The sequence below is a fragment of the Wolffia australiana genome, chromosome 11 (assembly GCF_029677425.1).
Source record: "Wolffia australiana isolate 7733 chromosome 11, ASM2967742v1".
NCBI classification, from domain to species: domain Eukaryota; kingdom Viridiplantae; phylum Streptophyta; class Magnoliopsida; order Alismatales; family Araceae; genus Wolffia; species Wolffia australiana.
In genome coordinates this window covers 11,367,699-11,389,717 of record NC_135845.1, presented here as the reverse complement: position 1 = coordinate 11,389,717, position 22,019 = coordinate 11,367,699, and the positions used below count along the sequence as shown (strand labels likewise).

The following is a 22,019-nucleotide window of genomic DNA, read 5'->3' as shown; positions in this document are numbered from 1 at the left end:
AGAATTCAAATGTCCAATAAGTGGAATGGTATTCCAGTAAATGCTCCTCCATCACTAGCATGTATGAGTAGAGCGGATTAGTGACAAAGAGTCCAAATATATTGAACAATCTTTATATCGTAGTCTGTTTGTCACACAGACTCACCATGAAGCATCATCAACATCAAGGGGTTCAAGATCATGTGCAAGTATGGCACTGAGATGAGTGTTGACCCACTAGGCCAGAAGGCAATAACGAGTATGACACACAGATTTTATGTAAGGGCAGACTAGTAGATTTATAGCAAATGCCCCCAAGGTGTCTTTGATGGTAGATGGGTCAAATGTCCAAAATTTGTGTCCTACTCGAGAGCTCTTTGAGGGTGATTAATCAGTGGGAACTATTATGAGGAAGTGCTTGCAATTCAAGAGCTCATGGGAAATCAAGATGATGAGAATATGAGCGCCATTGTGCTCCAAGTGTTAGATGATTTTGGAGTGTAACCAAAGTTCATTAACAACACAATCCTTGCAAAATTTTATCATTGTTTTCTTAGGAAGATTACTAATTTTCAATGTAGGTTGCCACTATTACCACTCAATGTCTCGAGCAATGGGCGGATGATAAGACTACTTGCAAACGAGCTTAAGGGGGGGATGGAGATTTCACAGTGGATCAACATATCCCATGTTCTGAGCGCCATTGGGCAAGCTGCCTTGACGTCCTTTCATGTCATAGCGATCCTACCTCCTTTTGGGTTGCTGATAGCACAACGGTTTGTGGTGAAGATACTCCGTATAAGAGTTGTGGATGTTGTATGCAACACTGACATAGATAGTTTGGATAACATTCTTGAAGCCACTGAGATGCAATCCAATGCAGTGGTTCATTATCATGACCCTGTAGTGGAGATGAAATCGCTTGATTATGAGGATTGCTCACAAGTATTTGAACATCGACTTAGAGATGCCAAGCATACCGTAAGACATGGAAGGATATCAAGCAAATGAATTATAACCAGAACTCCTTGGATTGTCCAACATCGAGGAAAAATGTAGATGACATGTTAAATACTACATTGGAGAAATGAGATGTCATTGACTTCATGGCTTTGCAAATCTTCGTTTGAAGGATGAGGACATGAGAGTATCTTGTGACAAATGTGAAATGTTGTTCAACTTTTGCGATATCCTAGGGCCATTTTATAGAGTGACAAATTAAGTTAGTGGCTCAGAGATGATGAGGGTCATAGGAGACCTTCACATTATCAATTTATCTTGATAATTTGCAATAAAGTTTTGCCCAATCCACTATCTCACGGCCGGAAGAATGCTGACTGCTAGGCAAGATCCACTATCTTCAAAAGCTTGTGAGTATGGAGATGAACTTAGTTAAGTATGAGACAATCATATTAAAGAACGACGAGACCACCACAACATACATTCTTGATCCTTTCAACAAGGGGTCATCCCTCAATCCTACCATTAACAATGATGCGTTAGCACGAGTGCAACAACTACCCTTTCGACTATGAAGGGGACTTGAATTTACCCCTAAACGACTATGAAGACGAATATTGGCTCAACAATTGATCAATAGAGTCCCTGATGGGAAATTTTGGGGCTTTGATCAACTATACACAAACTGGATTACACGGCTAAATGTCGAATCAAAAAATAGATGAAACTGTCTTGTCCTGTCCATAGTCCATCCCATCTCAAATACCTTTTCCAATATCACGTCACATCTGGAAATCATCCCATCCAAGACATTCTTGTCTAATCTGACGTCTAGGATAAAAAAATAGGTCACCTTAAGAACACTCACCTTATTCTTAGCTTTCCCTCTCATGCTCTCAGCTCCGGCATGTCTCCCTCTTGGGCTATGCTATCTGGCTCTTGGTTCCCGCTCAGCTCTCGGGCTCTCGACTCCCCCTCCACAATAAATTTCATGAGGGGAGATAAATTTCATTCCCAAGAAGAAGTCATTGTAAGAACCAAAGATTAATTATCCCTCAAAATTAATTGCATTCAATGAAATAAACCAAAATTTTCTTTCGTCCAAAATTGGCCGTTGTCACACAATGGGAAATATTTATAGTTCTTTTGAAGAACTCAATGTGAGCAAACCAATTGAATTATCCCTCAAAATTAATCGCATTCAATGAAACAAACCGAAATTTTCTTCCATCCAAAATTGGTCGCCGTCACACAATGGGGGATATTTATAGTTCTTGCAAAGAACTCAATGTGAGTAAAACAAATGAACTATCCCTCAAAATTAATCATATTGAATAAAATAAATAAATTACCCTAAAAAATATTTGTTGCAACTAAAGTGGATTTTTGTTCACTTTTAGTTATCCACCGTAAACTCTTGTAATCACTCAACATTACATATATAATCATCATTTTTAGTCATTTTTCTAAACAACCATTTTTAGTAATTTTTACTCGTCCCCCTTGGATATTTTCTAGGGCACAACTGGATCAGTCTATGAGCACAACCATTAGATTGTTCATACCTGGCACCATATTGTTACCAATAAAAAAAAATCAGCCGTTCAACACTCCGGAGGGAATGGTTAATTAGTCCCACGGCCAAAAAACTGTTCCACTCTGAGACGAGGAGACAATTATTAAGTCTGGTCTTCAGTCCGATCTCCTAATTGTTGTTGTCCTTGGACGAGATAACCGTCCTGTATGCGTCCGTGTATTACAGCTATAGTGCAGGGATGCAGATAGATCAAAAATCATCCCAGGATTTTTGTCCACTCGGATGAAAAACCGTCGCGTCCGAAGGTCTCGGACGAAAAAACAGTCCCATTCGGACGTATCAAACAAAAAAACCGTTCAGTCCACATCCTTGCACTGATTCCGAACGTCATACGCGTTCATTGTCCACGTCCTGGACGAACCATAACTACAATAGTGCAGGGACACGAACGGGGCGGGTTTCTCGTCCCCGGACAAAAAAATCGTCCCATCTACGAGGTTGGATGAAAACCAAGACAGAAATTCATCTCGAGACAAACAGACGTGACGGTTTTCGTCCACTCAGACGAAAAAACTGTCCCATCTGGAGGTCTCAAACAAAAAAACTATCATGTCTGCATCCCTCAACTGATTCCGGATGTAGGATGGGTCGATCTTTGTCCGTCCCGAAGATTGTCCCGTCCCGTCCATTGTCCACGTCCCCGATGATCGGGAACTATTGCCATAGGTCACGTCACACCACACCTTGACAGAAACGTGATGGATGACATCACAGTGACGGTGACGGAATGGAGGGGTTGTGACGGTGACGGTGACGCGTGACGATGACGTGACGGTGATGGGATATCCTAGACGTGTGACGTGACGAAATGTCGATCATGGATGACGGCCGTGACAGATTTTTAATGCATTTTAATAATGAATTTATTGACATAAAAGGTAATAATTTTATTGTTTTTATAAAATAAATTTCAATAATTAATTTGTTTCCGGGAAATGTGTGCACAAAATTTATTAATTAATATCTTGACAAGAAAATTAAGGATTTAGTGACACATTCTTTATTAGAATTGAATAATTTGTTTACGGATTAAAAATCCATAATTACATTTTAATAATGAAAATTGTGAATATATTAATTTAATAAATTAATATATGGATGAAAAATCGAAGGATTTAGTGACTTATGGCTTAATATGTTGTGATAATCAAATTATTAACGTAAAATTGGGAATATAAATAATTTAATAGTTAAGTTCTTGATTGAAAAATTAAATCTTTAGTGAGGTTTTTGTTGCAAAAAATTTAATAATTATTATTTTTGAATGTGAAATTATGAATGTAATAATTAATTTGTTGACAGAAAAGGTAAGAAATTTATTTGTTTTTTTCAATACATTTCGGTAATTAATTTGTTGCCGGGAAATGCAATAAATTAATTTAGTAATTAATTTCTTGATGGAGAGAGTAAGGATTTAGTGACACATTTTTAAATACAATTGAAAAATTAGTTTACGGATAAATAATTCATAATTACATTTTAATAATAAAAATTATGAATACAATAATGTGATAAATTAATATATTGATGGATAAATTAAGGATTCAGTGACTCACCAAATGACTTTCATTTCATTCACTAAAAATGACTTTCATCAATATAATAATTAATAAATTAATATATTGATGGAGAAAATGCCGAAATTTTCTCGATCAAGAAGAATGTGGGATAAAAACAATAAACGCTCACGTTGACAAAGCAAAATGAAGATTTACTCTCTAACAAAAAATAAAAAAATGTCCACCAAGTTTGCAAATCGTTACAACGTTTGAATTGTGAAGCTTGACCGTTAAAAAATTCAAGAGCCAGTAAATGCACCTTCATCCACATAGATTCATGGGGACTTTTGCAGCATTGGGACAGTAGTTTTCTCTTTCAGTGCTATCCGTCTCTCCCAAATAGCGGAGAGATCAAGTGAAAGCGTGAGAATTAGAAGGCCACATTCAACGAGGGAAAGTCTTGACAACGGGTTCGTGGGGTAGAAGGTACGGCTGAACTCTTGCCGTCCTACAAGAGACGATCCACCATCCAAATAAGCAATTAGGAACCAAATAGTCGAACACATTCATCCAATAGGAGATAGAAAGATATGGAGAATTGGAGATATGGGGAATTGGGAGTAGAGAAATAGGGAGATCAGAGAGGGATCGAGAAATAGGGAGAATGAGAATTTGAGATAGGGAGAAAGAGAAATAGGGATGCCAGTGAGGGAGATCAGAGAGCAATGATCGTTTCTTTACTGAAGACTGAAGCGTACGATCAGATACGGAATGGAATAAGATCAACGAGAAGGAAGAAGATTGGATATAGCATGGAAAAAAAATGCACAACTCGCCGAGAGAGAGCGAAGAAGAAGATCCACGTGAAAGAAAAAGTTCCACAATTCTCCACTTCTTCTTTACGAATTGCAACTTGCCAGAGAAGATCAACGTGATCTTCGACGGTCAAAGTTCCGACTTCGAGTTCTACTTCAACGGGCTTTCGACATCGAGTTCCGATTTCTACTTCGACTTCAACGGTCGAAGTTCGACCTAAGGGGACTTCGACGCAGAGAAGTAGAAGTTAGATTACTATGATTATTAACATAATAAAATAAATAACATTATTTCCATCACCAGTGACGGTGACTGCATCACGGTGACGGTGGCGTGACGGAACGAGGAACAAGAGACACGTGATGGGTACATGCCAGAATTTTTCAGAATCCTAGGACGCGTGACGAGACGTTGACATGATGAATATTTCGTCCCGTCACAGTTCGTCACGCATCGTCATCCGTCCCGTCGTTCCCTATCCACAGCCCAGAAGGACGTTAGCCCGGGCGGGGGAGTATTTAATCTCCCCCAATTTGAGAAAGGCCGGCAAGAAGCTCATTCCACCTTCTACAGATGGAGATCTCTCCGATCGGCGATCTGCTGGAGAAGACGCGCCTTCCCCAGCCTCTGCTCCAGCGCTCTGCCACTTCGGCGATCTTCCGGAAGCTTCGATCCGCGCCGCAGGGGAGAGGATTCGACTCGCGAGAAGGTCAAGATGCCGTCGATCTGTGCCTCAGCTCGCCGTTCCCCGCCGTTGTCGATCAATCGGTGAGAGAATTGTGCTTCCTCGTCACTTCCAAGGTTTTGAAAGTCGGAACGGCTCTGGTTGAGCTCCAGTCGGCTCTCGAGGGCTGTGATGTTCGGTTTGTTGGCCTGTTCGTGAAGGGGATCGGTTTCTTGTGCCGGAGCACGTTTTTGGAGGATTTTTCGTATTGGCAGAGCCAGTGCCGCGCGGTTGAACTTCATCCCTTTGTGAAGGTAAGCTCCCGCGTCGTTCTGTCGCTCTGTTGGATCAGAAAAATTATGAGATGCCAAAATCGTTGTTCTTTAGGTCGGAGGCAAAATTTGTAGAAATATTTTGAAAAAGTAATTCAGCGAAATCCCTATGTATGTATATTTTTTGCATCATTACAAATGGGTGGAGAGATTGAAGCAAAGATTAATAGAGGCACATACAGATGTATTAATCGACGTATGGGTACATGGAAGCATAGATTGTTCGATAGATTGATAGAGAGATAAAAAAGTAGGCAGATAGATTGGTCGATAGATAGATGGGTAGGTAGATAAACAGATAAACATAAGTAAAAAGGTAATGTATGTTTAACTCGCGTTCCTCCAAGTGCTCGTAATGTTGTTCCTCGCCTTTTGGGCAGATTCTTTCGGGCCGAGGGGGGGTTCAGGAAGAGCTCCGGCGCCAAGTTTTGTTGTTTATTTTGCACAATAAGGCCGTCCGAATGGAGAAGGTCTCCGAGTTTATAAGGCCATTTTTGGTATTTTCTATTTTGACCGTCCAGTCCTCTGCTGGGTCGTTGACGTTTGCCAAGGATTTGGTGTCTGACATAGCTTCGTTGAGTTGTTCCCTTTCCGCTGATGCAATCCCGATCATGAAACTTCTCACTGGATGCCTCGAATATTTTCCTAGAGGCAATGATGAGGTAAATATCTTTATCCTTGCATTGGACATTTAGGCACATTTTCAAGTGTTACGCGTTAAAGATGCATTTCTAAAACAATGATTGGTTCAAATTTCTACTGGTTGTAGGAGTTTAGATGTTTGACAAACTCCTCTCAGAGCTTGTTGGATGCTTATGAGGTAGTCTTGAAGCAGCTGGTTAAGTCTGGAATGGTAACTTCTATACCACTTTTGAAACCCCGGATTCGTAATCATCCATGGATATTTTTTATTTATACGACTGCTATTGCAAATGACGTTAGGAAATCAATAATCTTTAGAAAATTTTTGATGTTATCCGCCATTGAATCTATGTCAGCTTTCTATCTCTTTATTCCTCCCTCGAATATTGATCAACGACCTCTTTTTTCTCTTTCTTTCGCTCAAAATTTCTTCCTCAAGGTCTCTATCAAAATTAAATGAAATTTAAATCATGTTTGAAAATTTTCTGTGTGAAGCACAATGAAGATGTGTTCCTTAATTCTTTGAATATAAATTGACGGATTGATTGATGTTTATGAAAGTAGATGATCATTGCTTTCATTATGTTTTTTAATGTCACAGCATTGCAAGCAATGTCATCAGTTACACATCTATTGGGATAATCATTTTGTATATGCTAATTAGCTTCAACGTTTGAAACAGATCACTGAAAAAACAGAAAATTTTCGTGTGGAGATTCTGGAGAAGCTTCTTTTTATTTGCATGGAAGTGGACATGCAATACAGGTGGATGCCCCTGGTGGAACTGTTGGCCCGTTTGATAGCAGTGCAGAGGGACCTAGGATTGCCATACTTACCCCAATTTTCATCAATTTCCATCTCGTTATCTGTTCTCCTTTGTCAAGCAGAGTTTGAACATGAACAGCTGATTATTTTGAAGATTTTGGCGTTCTTGAGGCAGTGGATGACCGAAGGTTGCTCCTTCAAGTTGCATCTATTAGTTTGCATCTGTTTCTCAGTAATTCCTTGGTTGTTATTTTTTATTTCAGTACTACCTTTATCTGCGCTAGAGAATGGGCACAATTTGTTGCCATTCTTTTCTTTTTTTGAATAATGGGAGGAAGATCACCCAAGATCAGTGATCCTCCCACTGTGATCGATATATATATTTTTTTAAGAAAAGAGGGAAGATCAACCACAGGTGGCAATCAACCTGATGTAGTAGATATATATGCTCAATGAATGCACACAAGACCCAAAGGCCCCACACACCCACAAACCAAGAAGAAGTATTTTTTTTAGGCTTGTACAACACCGTCATGCAAAAACTCCCTTCTCTTGAAAATAACCTCATTCCAATGTAGACATGATGCACAGAGCACCATGAAAGGCTGTCTCCCGTGGAGAGTCCCAAAAGGCCTCCTCCAAATTAACAACCATCCCTTGTGGTTGGCTGGCAGGCCCACGATGTGGTTCTTTAAGCTAAGACTTGTTAAATTACTGTAGACCTGGCATGACAAAGAAAAACTTTAATATAATATTTATGAGAAAAGAGGGTCTAAGTTCAGTTTATCTTTTTTAAAAGTAGAGAATATATAATATTTATCTCTTTTAGGTACTCTAAAGGTTTACAGACTACCCTATAGAATCTCTTTTGCCCTGTGAACCAGCATTGTTTTTTATGCCAAGGGATATTTTCCTGTCTTTATAGGATGTGCTGTGCGTTCCCTAATAGTCCCATCGTATTCAGATTCTGGAGGCTACTCCTGCCCTTCCAAATTTCCTGCTATTTCCTTCCAAATGTCCTTCCAAACTTAATAGGATTCTCATTTAGTGGCTTCACCGTTTCCTTATATAATCAAGTTTCTAGTGTTAATATACCTTCTCAAACCTGCCAGGGACAATAACTGATATAGTCTGAGTACAAGTTTGAGCCTTTAAAGGTTTTGGAGTTTCGTAATCAAGACTACTGTCAAGAGAGGAATGAAGAAGATAATGACATAACTCAATAGAGTACATGGCTGGGTATACATATACCCTAGGAGAGAGAGAATGATAAGAGGGCTAATGGGCTTATAGAATAGGGCCCATTAGCCCATAAGGCTGACTATCTCACTAACAACTACTGTTTATTAAAAATGTTCATTCTTCACTTAGAATAGGTGTGTAATGAGTAGGTGAATAGTAGGGTTTAAGAAGGAGATCAACCCTTTTCGAATGACAAGGGGAATCTGCTAAATAAATAGCAAATATGAAGGAAAAATTTGGTGAACTCGAGTCATAGCACCACAGGCCTGGAGCATCACTAAATGCGTAATCTGCTTAAATGAGCCTTGCCTTTACTTAATCACAATTTGCGGCAGAATTTGATGTGAAAGTTTGGGATAGGTTGAAGTATTTTTTAAATTTCTCTTAAAATTAGGCGGAATAACTTAGTTAAAAACAATTATTGTGTCCCTTGAGAAAACGGGAGGAGCATTGTCAAAATAAGCAAGTATGGTCTATTCATCCTCTAGACCTCTGTTTGGTCACACTGTCAACCAGAATTCTTGATTTAAGGAAAGAAATCATCATTTCTTCAGTCAAAACCCCATGACTTAATGCCCCTTTTGAAATAGGCTTGTAAACTCCTCCCGTAACATGCCTTGAGCTTACCAGACATCCATCTAACAATGGAATAATGAGCTGACCGACTCCACCTAGAGAGTTTTACCTCCTCAAATGCTCATTTGGCATGATTGATCGGTAAACCTGAAAAAAATTCAAACAGTTCCAATAGTGTGGAGAGATTCCTAATGAACCTCTCTACACTATTCTATTCAATTGGATCTTTCACTCTCATTTTTTTCCACCAAGAAAATTTTATGAAACTGGCCGATTTACCCTCATTTGCACTCAGTTTCATTTCAGCGCCTGGTGCTTTAGCTAATTCCCCATCCTTTCCAAGTGTGATTTCCATGGTATGTATGACCGTGCCTAAGTGCATATCAGTTGTAAATAGATTTTTCTTTTTTCTCAATGAAAACCCTTCCTCAAATTCTACAAGCTTCTTCCAAAGCGTACAGCTTTCTATATGTATATGATGATATCTAGACAGATGGATCTTATATGAGTCATATGATTGATAAGAACCTCGGTCTAGGTTCGTATGGGAAGGAGGGTAGAGGGCGAGGCGAGGTAGACGTTCCCAGGGTAGGAGAGTCAAAAGGGGAATGATAGGAGGGGTCGAACAGATGGGCCAGGGATCGACCAGAGACGAGCCGCCTGATGACGCGGTGAAGGGTTGACGATCGCGGGGACGGGGATCATCGGAGACTAGAAGAGAACCGAACGGCAGGGGTAGGGATCGGATTGGAGGGGAGCCGGCTGAAGATCAGGTGAGACGATCACGGGGATAGGGGATCGCTGGATGGTCAAGGGATGGGACCGAGACAGGAAGGAACGAGATAGTGAGCCGAGAGGCCTATCTTACCTTAAGTCATGACGGCCTTCCTCTAGGGAGGGTTACACATATTTATAAGAAAAGGAAGCGATCTACCCTAAACGTGAAATGACTAAAATGCCCATAGTGGGCTAAACTTCCTAAGATACCCTTTGGGGGTAGAGGATCGTATCAATGATCAAGTACAACATGAGTGGATTTATAGGAATCCAAATCTGCCTAATCATAAATATGCGAAACCTCTGCCTCCACCAGCTCCCATAACTCACTGAAGAAGAACACCGGAAATTTGTTGGAACCTGAAGGGCCTTCACCATTCAACCCATTGATGTCCACCTTCACCTCTACCACCGTGAAAGGCCTCACCATAAAACCTGCTGTTCCTGCGTCACCATGGTGGCCCCTCTACCTCTCCATCTCCACCACTTAAGGGTCCTTCCCTAGAAAAGGCTTGAAAGTGGTTCCAGAGCTCCTACTGCCTCTATTCTCAACCATCCATTCTCCATGAGGTGAAAAAAATAATTTGTTATCACCCTTTTCCAGTCATGGCTACCACAATCCTTGTCTCTAGTCCATCTCTATTTTCCTATCCTCCTTGGCTAGCCCATCTCTGTACCATTTTTATTCCTCTCTCTCCTCTTCCAGTAGGGCTATTTTATATTTTAAGGGGAGAACTACCTTGACGGACATCATTCTTCCTGACATAGAGAGTTTTGTTGCATGCTGGTTTAGGAGATAGTGAAGGGAAGGCCATCCTGGCTATCATTTGTATTAATCGTTCATCTTTTCATAATAGCATCAGATTGATCAGATTTCTCAGGTGATCTTCCCTAATATTTTTCCAAAAATATCTTCCAGATTATCCATCTGTCTTAGTCCTAATAAGGTACTTGAGTTCATTTTCAGTTAGCCACACTTGGTGTAACAATTTGCGTTCTCCACACCAAGAAAGTACTTCTGCAGTCCAAGGCTTTTGGTGCTAACTGCATGGGAAGAGAGTATCTTGTATTCTCCACACCAACAATTTGCATTCTCCACACCAAGAAAGTACTTCTGCAGTCCAAGGCTTTTGGTGCTACCAGCTCATAACAGAAGCAATTTACTTGGGTGGATCTTGTAAGTGCACTATTACAGTATAAAAAGAAAGTATTAACATAATCTCGATTAAACATGCTAGAAATTAAGGAAAGAGACCATTATTTGACATGTGCTGTGTTAACGGGTGAAACCTATCATGTGTGAGGTGTGGTATATAGTTTGAGCTGTTGCCTAGCTGTTAACATAGCTGTTGTACCTTCGTTTGAGCCATGATTCCTCTAGCCCTACACAATCTGTATACATTCTTAACCCTACATGGAATACATTGCAGCTGGTATTTCCCCTCTTTCTACAAGACTTGATTCTTCTTTTCCTACTCGTCCTCTTGATCCAAGAGCAAACCTCACATACAGCTCTTGATCCTAAGGTGAAGATTGAATGTGGAGAAGATATTTGTCAAGTCACATATGACCTGACACTTCCTTAGTTATGGGTCAATTAACTCGGTTTATGCGCAAGCATTATGAGATTCATCTTCAAGGCGCCTATTATGATCTGGCTTGTCTTAAATTCACTGCGGGATTGGGCTACTTAATTCCAAGTGGTGAGCTGTCAGTTTTGTTAAATATACTGTTGGGGAAGAGAAGAAGAAGATAATGACATAACATGAACAGAGTACATGTAAGGGTATATGTACCCTAAGAGGGAGAGAGGATAATAGGGCTAATGGGCTTATAGAATAGGGCCCATTAGCCCATGAGGGATAGTCTATCACTAACACCCCCCTGCAAGCGAAGTATGGATATCTTCCATACCGAGCTTGGAGACGGCACGTTGAAGAAGAGGGCGGAGAGTCCTTGGTGGGGCGTCCGTTGCCTGGTCGGCGGATGCAACAAAGTCCAGGTCAAAGATCCCTTCGTCAACTCGCTCCTTGAAGAAGTAGCGGTTGCGCTCCATGTGCTTGATGCGGCCCTGTTGTCCAGGGTTCTTGGCCAACGCGATCGTCGACTTGTTGTCGCAGTAGAAGTGAATCGGGCCAGCATACTCCACGCGGAGATCGTGAAGGATGCCCTAGATCCACTGTCCCTCAGAGGCCCCATCGGCGAGTGCGCGGTACTCGGCTTCGGCACTAGAGCGGGACACTTTGTCCTGCTTGCTGCTTTTCCAGCTGACGAGACTGCCAAAGACAAAAGTGCAGTATCCCGTGGTAGACCGATGATCCACAACGGAGCCGGCAAAGTCAGCATCAGTGTATACTTTCACTGTCCGGTCAGGGCTGCGAGGGAAGAGCAAGCCCTTTCCGGGGCAGCCCTTCAGGTACGCAAGAACCCGGTGGGCGGCCTGATGGAGAATCTCTCGTGGGGAGTGCATAAACTGACTGAGCAGGTTGACGGCGAAGGCGATGTCGGGCCGAGTGTGCGTCAAGTAGAGGAGCTTCCCCACCAGCTGCTGATACCGCTGGGAGTTCGTTAGCGGTGAATCCTCCCCTTTGCCCAACTTCACGTTGGGATCAATAGGAGTGCTCACCGGCGCACAGTCGGTCAGACCTGTCAGGGCCAGTATGTCGACGGCGTACTTCTGCTGCGAGACAAAGATCCCACGAGGGGAGTAGGCCACCTCAAGACCAAGGAAGTAGCGAAGAAGGCCGAGGGCCTTGATCTCAAACTCCTTAGCCAAGGCAGCGCTGAGGCGGACGGCTTCGGCAGCATCAGATCCCGTGTTGAGGATGTCGTCGACGTACACGGCAAGAATGGAGACACCAGTCGGGCGGTGGCGGAAGAAGAGAGAGGCATCTCCATTGCTCTGAGTGTACCCTTCGGTCTTCAGAACAGAGGAGAACCGCCCAAACCACATGCGCGGGGACTGCTTGAGTCCATATAGGGACTTCCGCAGTCGGCACACGTGACCGGGGGGGCCGAGTGAGTAGCCCGGTGGCTGCTGCATGTACACCTCCTCCGTCAAGTCGCCGTGCAAGAAGGCGTTCTTGACGTCAAAGTGGCGGATGGCCCAGTGGAAGTGCGCGGCAAGCGCCAGGAGAAGACGGACAGTCTCCATCTTCGCCACTGGAGAGAACGTCTCGAAGTAGTCCACGCCATAGGACTGAGTGAACCCCCGAGCCACAAGCCGAGACTTGAGGCGTTCGAGAGTACCGTCCGCATGGTGCTTCTTGGCATGTATCCACTTGCAGTCCACTACCCTCTTGCCAGGAGGGAGTGGAACGACGTCCCACGTGTGGTTCTTGAGGAGAGATTGCATCTCCTCGTCCATCGCCGCTTTCCAATGAGTAGCGATAGCATCGGCTAAGCAGCGAGGAATGGGATCCGACTCGATGCGGGTAAGAAACAAGCGGTAGGGAGGACTCAGTCGGTCAAAGGAGAGGTAATGAGAGAGAGGATAGAGAGGGGTCTTAGTGCACTGACGGACCCCTTTCCGTAAAGCAATAGGCCAATCCAACGGGTCGTCACCTTCGACAAGAGGTGGGACTGGATCGGTCGACGGAGAATGAGCGGAAGCAAGAGGGGACTCACCGGGGGGAGCGCCAGTCGACGCACCGGGAGTCGGAGGAGACGCACGGGCGGACGAGGGGAGGCCGGAAGTGGTAGGGGAAAAGGCTCGGAAGGAGACGAGGCGGACGCACCGGAAGGAGTGACCGAGACCAACGGGAGGGGAAGAGGGGCCGAAGTAGGGGAGGCCGGAAGGGAAGACGAGGTGGAGGACAGGTCCAAAGGCACCGCAGGAGGAACGGATGAAGAGGAATCAAGGGGAGAAAGATCCGAAGTGAGGAGGGTGGAGGGGAGTGGTGGACTCCACGATCGGCCCCAAGGGAGGGCCGAGGAGCCTCATCCAGCGGAAGGCGTGATGAGGTAGAGTAGTCCCAAAATAGGGTTCATGCTCGGCAAAGGTGCCGTTGCCGAGATGAAGAACCGCCGAGAAGGCGGATGATAGCACCGGTACCCTTTTGGAGGAAGAGTAACCCACAAACACACACCGGAGTGCGCGTGGGAGAAGTATCATGGGCGTAGGTGGTGCAGCCGAAGATACGAGGCAAGAGTCCCGTCCCGCAAGAAGCATTCGGGAAGGCCACCGTCATCCGGTCCAGGGGGCTGGAGAACTCCAGGAGCAGGGTGGGAATACGGTTAACGAGATGAGTGCTCGTCAAAACCGCATCTCCCCAATACCGCCACGGCGCCTTGGAGCCCAACAGTAATGTCCGCGCCGTCGAGGTAACATAGCCGATCTGACGTTCAGCCATGCCATTCTGCTCTGGCGCGGCCACGCAGGAGGACTCATGTAGGATGCCCGATCGCGGCAAAGAAGGAGTCGAGGTCAGCGTTGAAGAAGTCCCAAGCATTGTCGGAACAAAAGCGCTGGATGCCTCGACCAAACTGCGTCTGCACCATGGTGCAAAAATGCCGAACATTCTGCGCAACCTCCGACTTCGCAGTCAGGAGGTAGACCCACGTATAGCGGGTAGCTTCGTCCACAAAGAGGAGAAAATAGCGGTGCCCCTTCAGACTGGTCTGCGGTGCCGGCCCCCAAACATCACTGTGGACTCGGAACAGCGGGGTCGATGTGTGAGACGAAGATGAAGTAAAGGAGGATCTGCGGTGCTTGGCTAACTGACAAGGTTCACAAAGCATAGTCTTAAGGTCCACGCCCGAACACAACGAGGGAAAAAGACGCTGTAAAGTAAAGAAAGGTGGGTGTCCAAGTCGCTGATGCTCCATCAGAAGGCGTCCCCGACGCTGCTCAACCACCGAGAGAAGAGTCCGGTGCACCATGAAGCACTGGGAGCGGCCTCCATCGTCCAACAGCAGCACTCCGTTCTCCCGCCTAATCAGTGTAGTCCGGCCCACCTTGTCAGACAGAAACATGCCGTCAGGTTGTAGGTGGAAGGAGCAGGAGATAGCATCAACTAAGCGCTGCGGAGACATAAGCACGGCCCGCAGGTCAGGGACATGGAGAACGTTGTGGACCACACCGAGGCCGTCCACATAGATTGCCCTGATTCCGGCCACACGGAGACGTCCACCCCCGGCCGTGAGGACAGTGCGGCCACCACGATGCCGCTCATATGATACAAACCGGGCATTTCTTGGGGTCATATGTTCGGTGGCCCTCGAGTCAAGTACCCAAGTAGTATCGGAGACGACAGGTGAGTGGAAGGCCGTATGAGCACAGTACCATGCATCTGAAGAGGAAGGAGTATGAGACGCACCAAAACCGCCGAAGTAGGCCGTGGACGGGTTCTGTAGGGCAGCCATCTGGTCACGAAGGCGGGCCAAATCTGCCTGAAGCTGGTACAGGGTCACTGAGGAGGTGCTGGCGGAGGACGAATCAGACTGGGCCACCATGGCCTTGCCTTCTGCGGCCTCTTTCTTCTTTCGCCAGTCATTCAGGCGCTTCTTGCACTTGTTCTTCCCGTGGCCCAGTTTGCCGCAATACGAGCAAATCGTCGTCCCAGCTGGTGGAGCGGCGGAGGTGGGCGTAGGGAGGATCGACGGTGCCTTGCCGCCTGAAGGGAGGGCAGAAAGTAGTGCGGTCGACTCACCCGGGGGGCCGGAGGAGGGAGTCCCATGGAGGAGGAAGTGGCTTTCCTCTTCTTGAAGCTCCTTCACCAACTCCTCGAGGGCAGGAGGACCTTCCTTGCGGTGCAAGGCACGACGACGTACGTCATCATACTCGCGGTTCAGGCCATTGAGGAAGCCCATGATCCGCAGAAGAAGCACATTCTGGAACGTCTTGGACGTCGGATCGTCGGGCGGTAGGTAGTAATCCACTTCATCCAACATCTTCTTGTGGGCAAGTGCATATTCAGAGATCGTCAACGACCCCTGACGGAGATTGCTGGCCTGACTTGCAAGGGAATAAAGACGCCACCAGTCGCTTTCCCGGCCACAGAAAGAGCCCACCTGATCCCAGAAGCCTTTCACCGTTTTCTGATGCGGAAGACGGTCGCGGAAATCTGGAGCCAGGGTGTACGCATACATCCAGCCGAGGATGAACTGGTCCTCAGCGTCCCACGCTGCATAATGTGGGTGGTCGATGGTAAGGGGGTCTTCAGTGCAATGCTTGAAGAGCTGGCGCGCCTTCAAGGCGGTCTCGACGAAGCGCATCCACGGGAGTAGATTCGGGCCCCGTAACAGTGTCGTCTCGGGGACCGACGGAAGTGGATGAGCCACCTTGTAGGACAGTGGCTTCTCCAGGAAGTCGGTCTCGGTGAACGGCATGGTGCTGTTACGGCGCTGCTACGGTAGTGCTGCGGCTGCGGCTGCTGTGTGTGCGCGGCGGTTGCGGGCTGCGGCTGCTGTGCGTGCGCGGCGGCTGTAGGTGGGCGATGTCAAACCCTAGGGAAGGAGCTCTGGAGCTCTGATACCATGTTGGGGAAGAGAAGAAGAAGATAATGACATAACATGAACAGAGTACATGTAAGGGTATATGTACCCTAAGAGGGAGAGAGGATAATAGGGCTAATGGGCTTATAGAATAGGGCCCATTAGCCCATGAGGGATAGTCTATCACTAACATATACAGATGTTGAGCATTGTTTGCTGATGCAGCATCAGGTATTGTTTCGTGCATCAGGGGCACCATAGGGACTTGAGAAGTAAGAAATAGATGCAAGTGGCTGGATCCTATGTAGAAACATAATTGCAAGCCATGCCTCTGAGAATATGCAGGGCACTAGGCAGAAGGCATCTTGGAAGGCCAAAGGTTATATCGTACAAGGGTAATGGAATTGCTGTGACAAAAGCTGCATGGATATCACATTCAATTCTATTCAGCAGGCTAGAAACAAACATTTTGTGGATCTACGGCCTGTCACTGGGATAAGGGACAGCTATGTTTGGAGGGAAGGCCAGTGCTCAGTACGCGATGTGTATAAGAAGATCCGGGGGAGCACTCCAGGAGATGCAGACGTTGTTAACACGTGTAAGTGTCTGTGGAAGCAGAAGGTACCACTGAAAGTCCGAATTTTTGGTTGGCTGCTTGTTAGACGTCGAGTTATGACACTCACTCTCCGAAGGCGCATGATCCCGGACACGCCAACTGCGTGTCCCATGTGCGGCCTTGGAGAGGAAGATTGTTCTCACCTGCTTTTCGAGTGTTATTTTGCGCAGGCCATCTGGAGAGCACAACAATTGAGAGGGGTGGACGTGATGTCAGACGACGCGTGCTGGGAGTCCCTCAGGAGGGCGGGTAGTGGACGGTCAAGCTGGGAAAAGGTCCTAGCGGTGATTTGGACGCCGTGGCTTCACTGCAACGAGGTTATATTTAAGGGGAAGGCTGGATCGCTGGAATCAGTGCTACATGATATAGGGAAATGTATATCCTACTGGTTCAGTAGGACATGAGGGAGGGTAAATGGGCCCGGCAAACCGGGCGTGTACTATTTCACGATCATATATATCAATAATAATTATGGGTTGGCCACCAAGTTTCGGGTGGGCTTCCCTCTTTTCATTTTCAAAAAAAAAAGAAACAAACATTTTGAGATTGACCAACATTAGGACTGCAAGTTACATGTAAGTTGGGCGTGAACAATATCCACGATGAACTTATGGGGAAGTGCGAAATATACTGGAGATCCCTATTACTTTATCTGTATACTTTTTTTTTTTTGAAACAAATAAAAGGCAGTCGCCCGACGAGTCGGTAACCACTCGAGAAGTACATGGGCCCTAGAGCCCGTGTGATACATGCTTAACCACTCCTCTCTCTATTTCCCCCTGCGGGAACCATGCCGCAATGAGGTTGTCGACCTCATGGGTGAGTTCGTCCAGTGAGGCCTGCCTCCCCCTGAAAACCACATCGTTTCGATGTAGCCATATTCCCCAAAGCACCGTCAGTGCGCAGCCCCTTTCCTCTTTTTGTCTATTTCCATTTATCTGCATGGATTCCCAAAAGGCCACAGCTGATGTCGTATTGATTCCCAGATGTGTTTGAGTAGCCCAAGTTGATCGTGCAAAAGGGCATGCAAAGAACAGATGGTCACGGTCCTCTTCTCCTTGCGTGCAAAAGATACAAATCGTCGGTATCTCTGGGTACAATCGCTTCAGGAAGGCGCGAGTCACCAGTCTCTTGCGGTACAGTAGCCACCCGAAGATCTTTACCTTTAGGGGGGCTTTTAGGCGCCATGTAGCTCGACACGTCAATGTGGTCGTTTGGTCCTCATTCCCTTGGCGGATCTTTGTATAGACTTCTTTGACTGAAAAGGGGACATTATTCCAAACCCAACCGTCCTTTGCTTCTAAACATGGTCAGATGTAGCGCAAGGCCTGCTGCATGTCCATGAATTTAGCGACCCGTTGGTCTGACAAAGCGCCGTCAATTACCGGTTTCCAAATGTTGTCCCAACATTCGCCCACTATGGCCTCAGGATTTCGGGCGAGCGCAAATAACCGCGGATATGTATCACAAAGGGGGCCGCATGTTGCCCATTTGTCTAACCAGAAACGAAACATAGCGTCGTCTCCTAGCATGGCTGAGTAAAATTCGATGCAATAATTGGAATTGCATTGGCCAAATTCCCCCGATACATTCCAAGAACATACAGGGTATTTAGAGGGATGGAAAGACAAGAGTTAGATGGCATGTCCAGCTTCCCAATCAATGAATTCTGTTGTTCGGTAGTTTCTTTAACAGGAAATATTTCACAATAGTTCAATTATTGGTTGCATAATCCTCTGGTTTAAATGAAAATTTGCATTGTCTTCTTATTGTACGCTCATGTCATGCACTTTTCTTGTAATTCAATCTTCTTGTCTACTTTTGCTGTGGCTCCTTAACTCATTATTGTCACCTCACACTAATCTACGACCCTCATTTTTAGGTGTTGGAAAGAAAGGTCAGGATTTGCCATTTTACAATCCCTTGGAGCTTCTTCAAATATTTCCTGCTATCAACGTTCTGTCATCTACATCTGAAGCTGTCAAGGTTGCAGTTGTTTCATTCCTGTCAACATTTGAAACTACTATTGTGAATTTCCCTTCTGCACGCAAGAAGGCATCTGCTGCGCCAACCAGGTGCAAGCTCGGATCTGTTCTCCTAAGGCTTTTGGAGCATTTTTGGACTGAGGTCATTAATGATTTCATCTGATACGACCATTTCTTTATCAACCTTTGCGATGCACAGTCTTCTTTTTTCTTTCAGAGTGTCTGACGATCATTTTCTTTTATTCCATGGCAAGAAAGAAATGTTGTTTATTGATTTTCTTATTAGTAGCATGCATTTTATCATCTTGGCACTTTATATTCCAACAAGATAGACGCCGATTATTTCATTCATGCAATCTTCCGTGCATCTAAGTTCATTGTGATATATTGTGGTGCATCTGTATCCCTTTTCCAGTGAGGAGAAACCGATGTATTATCAGTGAGAAAAAAGGTAGAGGGAATAAAATGGGGTGGAACTTTTTCGCTGTTGAAAGAATTTTTATGTAGAGGAACTTTAGAAATCCGTAGAAATGATTTCAGTATGTTGGTGCCACTCAATGCTTGAAGGTAGTGAAGTTAAATCGATAAGAAATCATGTGAGAATGAGGTGGTTGTAAAAATATTTCTGGACATGAATACCTGTAAGCATTCTCCCTCCCAAGCTCAATAGCAAATGACTGTATCTGAACGGGTGCTGTATCGGATATCAGAAATGGGAAATCCAGATATCGGTTTACCGATCGGATATCAGATGACGAAATCAGATATCGGTTGCTACAGTACCGATATCTATCTGATATCATTATCCATCCTGATATCGGCGTCCGCCTTTTACTCATGGTCTAGATGATGTTAGTGGATGTAGGTGTATCAGTTTTCTCAATGCCCGATATAAATTGAAATGTAATTCAAATAATTTATCATTTTGCTATGTAACCTATGAATACATAATTAAGCTATAGGAGTATATTTCTTCTCTGGGCGAGTAATAATAATCATTGTTAATGAATTCAATCAATATTCAATATTTATTAGACAAGTTTAAATTGTAGGAGGCATATCAAATTCAAATCCAATATTTATTAGCCCAGGCAGGACCAAAATGTGTTTGGTTTTGCAAACTCTAAGTCCGGTTTGACTAAGTCAACTCTGTCTATCACGTGATTTCTAGAGCGCAGTTTTTTTTATGGAGCTTTTTCGTTTGAGAAGAAATGATACTGTGTTCTTCTTTATTTTTCTCCATAAGGCACAAAGGCAATTTTAAACAGATATCTGGATACCAAATTTCGGTATGGACCTCCAGATCCGATATCTGGCACCGGCATCAGCCATGTTCTGACCCCTGCAATAACACTCCTGATATCGAATATCATACGGATGTTCAATATCCATCCGGATATGCGATATCCTGTATCTGAAATCGTTTCAATTTCATTCGGATACCTAACAGATATCTGATGGGCTAGTGTCTTCTTAGGTTGGAGGGAAATGAATAGTGGACCATTTCGGTCATATCTGTATCTTGAATGTTCATAATTTTCATTATTAATGGTAGCAGGTTGGCCACCATTTAGGGGTGTTCTTCTTTATTTTCTTAAAAAAAAAACAGATATCTGATGGGTGAACTCTAGAGTGAAGTCAGTGGGCATCTCTTACTTGAACGAGGGAGGGCATGTCCTTCATCTGGGTTTTAACTCTTTAAACCAGTAAATATGTTACTGTTGAATCTTTAACCAGTAAATACCTGACATCCGGGTCTAATAACTATACACTTATTAGATAGGGTTAGTTATGCGTCCTTTCCTGTTTCTTAGTCGTTATTTCTTTTATGTAAATGTTATATGTTATATGCGGCCCAACTTTATGCTTATTTTTATCTACTTGGGTCAGTGGACCACGTCTCTTAATTGAATCGCTGACCTTTCCTTTAAAGTTAATTTTTCTCCACATGAAGATTATGTAGCTTCGGCTTGTGGGTCATGGCCCAGCATTATCTATGCTAGTAATTTAGCCAGTTTTTTATGTGAATGGAAATAAGAGGTTCAATTTCTCCACATGCGCAAAGCCTATCATCGGGAGAGGGCAGCGCAGTCCTCTGAGCTCAAGTTTTTCTGTCTGACAAAAAAATTATGAGATAGCACCAAGGAGAGATTCTAGTCTCTACAGTAAGTGTTGGTTTTCTCCATCTCCAGAGAAGCTTAGGCTATGGGGATGAAATGAAAAAAATGCCTCGGACAAATCTATCAATCAAGAAGTCCTAGATTAAAATTTTCTTTTTAAAAGAAAAGAGGGAATATCTGTTACAATCCCCATTGAGATCTAACGAAATCAAGAAATGGGACGAGGGGTAGAGAGGAGAATAGGAGAGATGGAAGAGGTAAGAGAGAAAAAGAGAGAACGATAGGTGAACAAACTCTCAAGAACCTCCGAATCGGGAGTTCTTGCCCTCAGGAAAGCCTGATACAGCAACTCATGCCAAGAAATCACAAGTTGATCTTTCATCCAAAAGTCGCTCTGATGACTTTACAAGGGGGTATTTATAACTCTACGATTTCAATAATTTGTTCCCTCCTCAGGACTCTAACAATATCGCCTGAAATTGTTGATCAACCCAAAATTAATAATAATATATATGTCAGTGAAAATTACATGCGCGGCCAGCCTGGCCTCTTTTCCCTCCTTTACTTCTGATAGGTTTTATGCCAAGAAGTACAAAAGAAGAAGCAAGCATGGAACAGGTCGGCGTATTATTGACTAGAAGCATTGACCACGAAGTGGACCAAATAAAGTGGGGAAAGCAGCTCCCCTATAAATAAGAGGGAGGATCAGGTATGAGAGGCAGTTTTCTTTTCTTGAAGATTAACTCGACAGTTACGATCGAGGAGGCCGAGACAGCATGAAGGATTCCGACTGCTGATCGGAGGGAGGAGCTCGATTCGTCGTGTCGCCCACGAAGATTGGAGCGAGTTGAAGATTGCGGGTCGCGAGAAGCATCGCCTGAAGGATCTTGATCGGAGGAAGGAGCATCCCCTGGAGCTACGGAAACTGATCTGCTTAGATCGGCATCTGTTAAGATCGAGGAGTGTAATTCGGGAATCGAACCATTATTTTGAGAAAGTACATTGGAATAGAAC

The 22,019-nt window shown here is 44.6% G+C and overlaps 1 protein-coding gene across 1 annotated transcript in view; it reads left to right on the top strand.

Annotated features, from left to right (window-relative positions):
• The first annotated feature begins 5,383 nt into the window (after positions 1–5,383).
• RST1 (ARM repeat superfamily protein) overlaps positions 5,384–22,019 on the top strand; it is a 75,347-nt gene continuing 58,711 nt past the window's right edge. The window contains exons 1-5 of the mRNA XM_078583605.1: positions 5,384–5,829; positions 6,228–6,509; positions 6,617–6,700; positions 7,172–7,442; positions 18,783–19,027. Coding sequence (XP_078439731.1) covers positions 5,425–5,829; positions 6,228–6,509; positions 6,617–6,700; positions 7,172–7,442; positions 18,783–19,027 — 1,287 coding nt within the window. The 5' untranslated portion in view covers positions 5,384–5,424. The remainder of the gene's footprint in view (positions 5,830–6,227; positions 6,510–6,616; positions 6,701–7,171; positions 7,443–18,782; positions 19,028–22,019) is intronic.